The 9971-nt window shown below is 36.1% G+C and overlaps 1 protein-coding gene across 1 annotated transcript; it reads right to left on the reverse strand.

Annotated features, from left to right (window-relative positions):
• Positions 1–925: 925 nt before the first annotated feature.
• LOC102803935 (visual pigment-like receptor peropsin) lies at positions 926–7399 on the reverse strand. Its single transcript, XM_085494457.1, has 6 exons — positions 7376–7399; positions 6983–7106; positions 4897–5007; positions 2223–2402; positions 1524–1927; positions 926–1294 (listed from the first exon to the last, which is right to left on the reverse strand). Exons 1-6 carry the CDS (start codon positions 7397–7399, stop codon positions 1010–1012), a joined length of 1128 nt encoding a protein of 375 aa, XP_085350583.1. The 3' UTR covers positions 926–1009.
• Positions 7400–9971: the final 2572 nt, after the last annotated feature.

Here is a 9971-nt window from a genome sequence, read left to right on the forward strand (position 1 = left end):
CTTTATCTCCATTCTTTGTGGATTCAAAAGAAATTTAGTGCTGCGTTGAAATTGATTATGTAATGCATTTATTTCACAACCACGTATTTAAGGTAGAGATGCAGGTTCGTGGCCACTTGGGAGTGAATATTTTTTTTTTGCTTTTTATTATCCAAAAAGTCTTGGCTATAGACTGTTGAAATTTTGTAGAATTGTGAATAGTGGAACATACTCAAAAAACGATTTTAAAATATAGATAACAGGTGCAAAATCATCTCTTTTGAATTCTTAGCAAGATTTAGCAAGGCTGTCCAAAAATAATAAAAAAAAAACATGGTGAAAAAAAGAAATGACGGAATCTCCATATTATGCACTGTATTTAACTTTTTACAAAACGATAATACATTTAAATTTGAAACTGTAACAGCCATTTTAATTATGAGCATTTGCAAACTTCTTACTCAGTTAATTGTTATGCAAATTAGCAATTATCTTAGCTTCTTTTTAGTGCACATTCCAGAAAAAAAAATAGCTTCTAGACGCTTTGACCTTTTGTTTTGAAATTTTCACAAATGATTGACAATGTGTTTATCTTCAAACCGTCGTCGGGGCATTGTTTTAGTTAAATAGTGTTACAGCAATCTACAGACAACTAGCCTGGCTGTTAATTTATGCATAAACTTGAAGTAGTGCTGCCCTACAAAATTGACAACTGGTAGACAGTTTTCAAGACGGCGCTTTCTTCATCGTAAACAGATGTACCCATATATCAATTTTGACAGGAAACAGAAGCATGGTTTAGAAGCTATTTTTTTAAAATCACTTTTGACCAAAAAAGCACATTTTTGTGCATATTTCAAACTACAGTGTTCATAAAAATAAAATACTAACAAAACTTTAAAATTCATACAATAAGCTTTCCGAAAATATATAGTTTTGTGGACAAGGGAGGTCATCTTGATTTCCTAATTAACTAATTAAAATACCTGTCAGGTAAACTGCATCTCTACCTTAAATCGTATTTACGTATTTAAATCGTGTTTACTACATTCTGCTCACTTCCATTGAGTCGTACAGCTATTGGTTTCTTCCTTTTTCTTCGGCATCCTATCGTCTTTCCGAAATATTTACGGAATTCAGGGTTGAGGGCGACGTAAATAACAGGATTAAAGACTGCTGGGATTTTGGAGAAGGCATCTGCCACCCCTGTGAATGATAATGGAATATTCCCCGGATTGCCAAAAGCTGCCCAGAGAAATACAGTGGCAGATGGGAACCATGACAACAGGAATGCAGCAACCAGGGCAATGCACATCTGAAAAATAATCAAAATAGGGAAATGATATTTTGCGGTTACGGCCAGGTGCGTTTTGTCAGATTATGTGTTAAAATATTATTACAGAAATGCCGTGGTTCATATTCCTATAGCAATGCCTTGATTCATATTGTATGCTACTTGCGCCCACATTATGTCAATTTGTATGAAATTATTGTAAAAATTTCACAGAATTCGAATATTATTATTACAGTATTATTATTGTTACCTTAGTGGCATACTTTGTTTGTTTCCAATCTGGACGGATAAATGAATTGACACGAATGGATACGCCTTTCACACGAGTTCCAGTTTCAATGTTCTCAATTTTTTCGCCATCGTTGTTCGGTTTCTCTGTTTCTTCGCTCAGTGTGTATCCAGCTTTCACCATCTTCATATAAGCCGCGAGGTAATCATATGTCATCACGGCACACGGTAGAATGAAACACGTGACAGTAACACAACTTACGTAAGAAATGTACTGATTATCGTTGTTCATCCAATCTATGGTACACGATGTACCTTCTGGTTCTAGCGCATAGCTGCTCCATCCAAACAGCGGCATCATCGACCAGAATAAGGCATTTGACCAGGCTACTGCGAGTAGAGCGTAGTAATGGCGATATGACCATTCTGTGAATAGATGAAGTTTATAATTAAAATTCTGATTGCATGAGTAAACATAGAAAACGTAAAATAATGAAATATTTGCAATACGCGACCCCTATTTGTTTCGCATTAAAATGACACACACCACGTTTGACGTAACAGTAACCGCTTAAAGGGCGGTGATCGTCGCGCTGCGCATGTGCGACATTTGTGTTGATTAACATTGAAGAGCACATCGGATTGTGGGAAAATCAATGTTATCAACACAAATGTCGCACATGCACAGCGCGACAATCATCGCCCTTTAAGTAATACTTACGTAGACTCCTCTTACATGTAATGATATATCTATCAATACTGATAACAGTCAGATTGCCAATACTTCCAAGTCCAAACAGCATTCCGGCGAATCCATGGAAATAACAACCAAACTTTCCAAATAGCCATCGCCCTGCAAAGCTAGAGACGCACGAAAGCGACATTCCAAAGATTGTCAATCCTGTTGAAAGGAGAAAAAAATAGTAAATAATGTCGGGGCTCATATATTATACTTATGAAAGTGTGTTACATTAAGTTAGCTATAAGACATGAATAGTTGTGTTTTATTTTAATATTAATAATTGTTATGAAGGTGTAAAATTTAGTGTTGGTTAAAGGGTGGTGGTCGTCGTGCCGCGTCCTGTTCGATATGGGACTCATAGCGACGTTTACAACGCGTGTAAAATACATTGTTTATTTACATGAAATTCGAACACGCGCTGCGCGACCATGACGACCATTATTATTATAAAAGTATCCAATCGTAGTTTGTAATTAGAATCAGAAAATATTGGCTGGTCTGACACTAATAACTAATTAATTATTTCTGCTCTTGCGTTTTTTCATTCACGTAAATAACATTGTTATCTGTTTTCCAATTTACTTACTTTGTTACACTGATGCAAAACATTTCACACTGAAATTTACATTACCAATTTGCTAGAATTTCTCATTGACAACATAACATTTCTTGAAAGCAAATTGTGCTCTCTTGGTGGCAGATTCCCTAATTAATATGCAAATTGATTGTTTACGAAAATTTGTTAAAAATAAACAAAAAAGCCATATTCTGATATTTTGATGATGTACGTGAAGGAGATGAAAGAGACTACAGAATCTGATTCTTCTACAGCTTCATTCGTAAATCAGTGCATTGAATTTTAAGTGCTAGCTTTTTATCAGACTATTTTACAAGAGAGGTGATTTTACTTTAATTTTCCCACACCTTTACAGTAATATCCCACTCTTTCCTAACTATCGGGTGTACACTTTCAAACTAATTCGCCATGCCCGGGCGGGCCTGCGGAAGATATGCAGATATTAAAACAAATGGTCTTATACTATTAATACGGCGGTTTTGTGGAGAACGATTAGCGTTTATTTTTTTCTGGCAGATGCAGTGAGCGTGTTGTTAAATGCAATAACACTTTTACACAGATGATCCTAGATAACACCAATGTCACTTGTCTGATGTAGTCCTTGGGTTTAAAGCGGGAGGGTCGTCACCTGCGCAAGCACGGGAATTGAGTCCCAAGCGACGATAACAACACACGCTAACAACGCAAATGCTCATGGGTAGACGCTTGTTTGTAAACAATGGCACGCTATGGCCATCTGATGCACGCGCAGGTGACGACTCCCCTGCTTTAAAATAGAGACCATTTAATTATGGCCCAGAAAGATGGGCAGGAACAAGGAATACGGGAATAGTCGCTTCCGCTTGACTTCAAGTCATTACCAAATCACTAATAGCCCACTGCAAAATCGGAAAATATCAACTATACAGAACAGGGAATTAATTGTTTCACCATTTAATTATAAACCGATAAGATGGCCAGGAACACGGAATTAGTCGCTTTCGTTTGGCTTTAAGTCATTACCAAATCACTAGCCTGCGGTAAAATCGGGAAATATGAACTATACAGAATGAATTCATTGTTGTCGCTCACTGGTACCATGATGTTTGATAGTAATTGAGTAATGATTACGTAATACACACACTTTACATTGTTAGCTACATGTGTTGCCATAGTAACGAGTATCCAGGCATCCTGGCTTTCTGTGTTTGTCAGTAGTTGTTGTTGATCTTTAATGATATATGGAAGACGGTGTAAATTTAATCATCATTATCCGTGATAATCCCCTACACGGCTAATCACCTTTGAACATAATTTAATGACATCGTTAATATAATATGAATATTCATTTTCCAAGCAAGCATGGAATTTTATTTGAAGGGAGAATATTGTTTATTGATTCTAATTTTACAAGTAGTCAATTGATAAATTGTTATTAAATGTGTGTGTACATCTACATGACAGTGACACTGAAATAAAGATTACTATGTTGTGATCTAAACCAACATTTAAGAAATAGTGAATAACGCCAATCATGAAACAAGTTTACGTATTCATTATGACGCCACGATCGCGTGAGACAAGATGAAACATTAGCCACAATCTGTGTTGTACTCACACAATGATATGGACAGTGTAAATGTTCATAACCATCTAATCAAAAAATATTTTAAATGGGAGGGTCGTCACCTGCGCACGCGCGGGAATTGAGTCCCAGGCGACTGGGACGATAACAACACACGCTAAAAACGCAAAGGCTCATAGGTAGACGCTTGTTTGTATACAATGACACGCTATGGCCATCTGACGCATGCGCAGGTGACGACTCCCCCGCTTTAAAACTGAAATTGTGTTGTCGGTCACTAGGATTATTTTAAGCCCAGACAATATCGTTGAAATGGACGGATATCACGTGACTGATGACGTTGGATACTTGCTTAGATTATTACATTTAGACTGTTTGAATGTTCTCTATCGTTTCTTCAGTTTGTTGTACAAATCACAAAAAAACGTTACATTTAGTGTTCTTCGTAATCTTTTATGACGACAAAATCATTAAAATGCGTTTCATTAAAAGTCACGAAATAGGAAACTTACCTAGATCAGCAAGAGCCAGGCTAATAAGAAGAATAGCAGATGGCGATAATAGTTCTTTATAACGGCGAAACATTTCAAGTACGACACTGTTACCAATCACTGAAAGTACAGCTACAAATATAGACCATACGGTGATTATTTAAGTGCAATACATTGCACAGGTCATGAAAACACGTTTATTCAGGGAAAAAAATAATGTAGAGTTTTGAGAAACTGAAAATCACGTCGGGTAAAGTTTAAGTATGGTGGATTTGAGGTATTTCTTATAATACACTGTCGCACCCAGAGATATTCTATCGTATACTCTCGTTAGTGGTGTCTCAAAGCTAGCTGGCCCTACACCGACATCGGAGGGAAGAAACGAGAGGTGCGACCGTAGCTTTAATTCATTACGCGAGCGGCTACTTTCACTGGCAGCCAATCACCGCTGGCGATTTATCGTACTAATAGACCACACACACTTTATTTTCCAAGTCATAACGTAGACTGTTCCACTGACCTGCGTAACCATGGCATTCGAAACAGCGGACGCGATGTTGGGAGAAATTTAACACTATTTGAAAGGGCGGAAACAAGTCTCGCGGTACTCTCGCTCTCAACGAGATTTCGGCGGCCATTTGCATCTTAGGTTTATTCGGAACTGTGTGGCAACTAAACAGTGTAACTAGTATGGAGTGGCAAGATATTGCATTGTATACCTATGTGGTTGTGATGTTTACATAAGTCCGGTCTATATGCTTATATTATATATTATATATATATTACATTAAAATGTTGTTTATATAGAGCAGTGTATGTTATAATTAGTGCAGACATATGGCGTTTAATTAGTGCTCTCAGGGATTATTACGGAAACAGCACTCAAGGCTTAAAGCGGGAGGGCCGTCACCTGCGCACGCGCGGGAATTGAGTCCCAAGCGACGATAACAACACACGCTAAAAACGCAAAGGCTAATGGTAGACGTTTGTTTGTAAACAATGACACGCTATGACCATCTGACGCATGCGCAGGTGACGACTCCTCTGTTTTAAAGTTGTTATTCCACCCTAAAATAAATTCGCTAAAAGGATTCGTTCAATTAGTAGATCACAGACAGGTGGGTTTGTATTCATTTGTATTATAATTATCAATTCATTAATGTATCGCTTTCGGTTATTTGCAACCATGGTAACTGCATCAAGTTTCCTATTGTTCACACGCTAAGAGCCATATTTGATGTCTGTATGTATGAGTTATGGGCGAGGAAATGATATATGAACTTTTTCATCAATACACATATCGAAATATTAAAAATAACAGCGATAAAAACAAGATATATAGATGTGGTTATGTTTAGCCTGATTTGAAGTGATGAAGTAACACGTGCAGTCGTTAATTTCCTATCAGTAACATAGACACTAATTGAGGTAGTTGGTCTCCATTAAAATATATATATCCTGATTTCGTTGTCATTTACAATATGGTTTCATTTTAAGCTGTTGCTCACAGATGAAACTTGCTTGTTTTTATCAAATTTCAAGAATTTGCATAACACGTTACATGTTTTTGATTTGTCTTAGAATTTGGCGGGGGTGCTTACTCTTGCAAAGAGATATTATTGCCGGTCTGATAAGGTTCTAAGGGTTGTTTTAAATGTTCAAACACTTTTGAAACAGGAATATATGTAATTATATTGCTCTGATTTACCAGGGTGAATGTCCACCGACGGCTGAAATGAACCGTGACAACATACAACAAGTCTTCGTCGCTGTAAATATCACAAATTGTCTTTCTAATTCTCAAAAATCTTAAAATTGTATTTTAGCGTTTGATGATCAAAGACAACTACGCATCTATGAAATGATTTGTATGATATGACGACAGTAGAATTGACAGCCTGAGTATTAATGGAAGTTCAAAAGTTGACACAGAATATTTCTAGTGATCAAAATCGTTTACAAAAAATGACAAAAACAATATTCAATAAAATTAGAAAAATATCACCATGAAACGACTGTGAACATAAAGTTTGCGTAAAGTTATATACAATGAGGCAAATATTTAACTAACACAAATTCATAGAACCAAAATATCAATTTGTCTCACCCGTTACCAAAAGGAATATACCCATGACGATGTTTCCACTCTCAGAAAATGTAGTTAAGGCTGACGGCTCGTCGGTACCCGTTTTGTCGTCCATCTTTTTGGCAATGCTGGGACCAGGACAGTTCTGAAATGAAGAGTGACCAAGAGATAGGGATCAGTTGACAATGTATCCCAAGGTATTATCACTATAGGGACAATTCATTATGTGGGGGCGATAAGAGTGGTGAGAGGAGGAGCTGTGGAATCACTATCTATTGAGACGAAACCATTTCGACGTAGGTATTGGAATTATGCAGTAAAAAAGATCATTTTTTGAAATAAATAGCTGAAAACAATATTTGAAAATCCACACATCCAGCCATATCAGTGTAATCTACCTATGTACCATATTACCAACTTCATCGACTTATTAACCATTTTCTATTTCATGAATCCCTGTGACGTCATGATGCCGTAAGCACAAGTATTGTTACGTATCCAAGTGACGTCACTGAACGTCCACCACAATATGTTTCACCATTTAATGTTCATAAGTGACTTTAATGAGTGATTCTCATATCACATATACCGCCAGAGGAATGCTAATAATTATTGGCTAGTTCAGTCGAAAAAAAAACACCCAACCTACACTTAGCAATATTGGTACGGCGATACAATTATCGTGAAAGGACTGCCAATTAACATCTACTGGTTTTATACCACGATTGCGCATGCGTGCAAACTACATATATATATATACATATATATATATATATATATATATATGGAAGTTACGTAACTGAATGCACACAATTGGGACTGAAGAGATAACAAAAACTGATAATATGGATCTTAAATATCAATCTGAAACACAGGTGTATGGTCATTATGTAATACTGTGTTGTTATATCGTTTTTTTTTTATTTCTAAACTGTGTATGACGTGTGCTTGACATTGAACGTTGATTGATTAAACGTTTATAATACAGTTTCACTGAGAACTGAGATATAATAATGTTATCAAAAATTGGAAACTAACGTCCACTTTGTTCACATTGATTCACTTGTCTTATATAAATACAATATACAATCTGTTAAAATTAATGATAAAGAAAATTGTGTCGAGACCAACAATGCATTTCAGCGTGACATTCATTTAAATAAATTACGCATATCTTCAAATTATTATTTTCAATGTCGATTCACAGTTATTATACCAAAACACAGTCGTAAAATATTGTGTACACAGCCCCGTGCCTTTAATTTCGTAATCCGTCGTTGGATACACTATTTAAACGATGGCCGTATAACAGGCCGCCATAGAATACGTCCGATATTTAATAGAGAGGAAGCAGGGGGGGGGTAGCTGGTACAGATTACAGGAAATAAAAACGACATTTTCCGTTTTACAGGGAAAAAATGAAAGTTCCATTTACAGGAAAAAATAGGTTTTTACACTTACAGACTGAATAAAGCAAATTCCTAATTATATTTTACATTTTTATAATATTTTTGATAATTTGAGTAATTACAACATTTAATTTGGAAAATGATTTATACGCTTACAAAAAATAATATCTTTGTACAAATTACGGACGAATAAAATAGCTGATTACATTTTACATCTTGCTCATGTCTACGAATTTGGGTGTTCTGTTTATTTAAATTACATTATTACGAAAATAAAAACAGTTGATATCTTAATAATATTTGGTGTTCTGAAATAGATCTCGTTCTACCGTCATCATGTCCAATGTTCTGCTGACCTATGTAACCATGGAAACAGCGAAAAGAGAATGTAACACGCCCTCTCCCTGTCGAGGATGTTTTTTTTTTATTAAACAAGACTATTTAGGGGGGAACATCTGTGAAAATATTGAAGAGTCACGGTGATGGGGTTGACAGGATTGAATTTTGGGAAAATGCGCCAATTTTATTATGCAGTAGAAAATATATCCAGCTAGGTTCAGAGATGAAAAAGAAATGCCATGCATATGGTTGGTAATGGGCATAAACATGTCTGGTGGATTCAAATCACATGACTTCCGGCACAGCCATAAATATAGGTTTTGAAACATTGTTTTCCTTTAATCCGAATGGTGAATAATGATGACACAGTAACCATGGCAACTTCATAATAGCAAAAATCGTGACATAATGACGTGACCAGTTAATTACACTGCGTGAAGTGATTACCTGATGATTCCCGTTCAAAATTTATTTTTATTTGCAATTAACAAAGACAAATCAAGCTTTCTGGTGTATGTTTCGTTTGATGAGCCTGCAATTTTCATTTTTTCATTTCAATTCATTGTTTTATATAATAATTCCTCTGAAAACACGAATTTGGTAAATCTCTCGTTCTGACTACTATGACAGGTCTATTTTTGTGCGGATTTTAGTTACTTATATATAGTAGTGTAATAAGCTGCCGGAAGTTCCTAATCCGACCTGTTCTCGACAACTCTGACGCATGCGTGTTCTTTGTATGTGAAGTTCTTTGCGAAAGTGCACTCTTTTTTTGTTTGTTTATTACTATATCCCCATGTCGTGTTGATTAGTGTTTTTGTAAGGCATACAATTTCTGATATGCAGCATCATTATAGCGCGGTGGTCGTCGCGCAGCGCCTGTTCGAATTTCATGTAAATAAACAATGTATTTTACACGCGTTGTATACGTCGCTGTGAGTCCCATATCGAACAGGACGCGGCACGACGACTGCCGCCCTTTAATGTTCAACATGGCTGCAACCAGGGTTTGACCAGACTCCACACAAAGAAGTTCGCTGATTCTGTTTCCGGCATTCTCATGATATATCCTTGGAAGGAAAAGATGTACATTTGTTGGTATAATAATAAGATTATTACGAAGATACCTCAAAGTATGCACTCAGATAAAACAAAAATAATGATATTCAATAAGTGTAACAGACTCCTTAACAAGGAAATATTCTTTTATGAAGGAAAAGAAATCAATATAGTTAAAGATTTCAATTATCTTGGCTTAACTA

Source organism: Saccoglossus kowalevskii, chromosome 20, assembly GCF_978046115.1.
Source record: "Saccoglossus kowalevskii chromosome 20, keSacKowa6.1, whole genome shotgun sequence".
In the NCBI taxonomy this organism is placed as follows: domain Eukaryota; kingdom Metazoa; phylum Hemichordata; class Enteropneusta; family Harrimaniidae; genus Saccoglossus; species Saccoglossus kowalevskii.

Bases quoted from the DNA above. Each gene is read 5' to 3' on its own strand.
- LOC102803935 (XM_085494457.1), bottom strand. From the start codon at position 7,399: ATGGTTAATAAGTCGATGAAGTTG. The intron at 2,403-4,896 runs GTAAGTTTCCTA...TCCTTTCAACAG, and splicing joins CCTGGCTCTTGCTGATCTAG to GATTGACAATCTTTGGAATG. The intron at 1,928-2,222 runs GTAAGTATTACT...ATCTATTCACAG, and splicing joins TACATGTAAGAGGAGTCTAC to AATGGTCATATCGCCATTAC.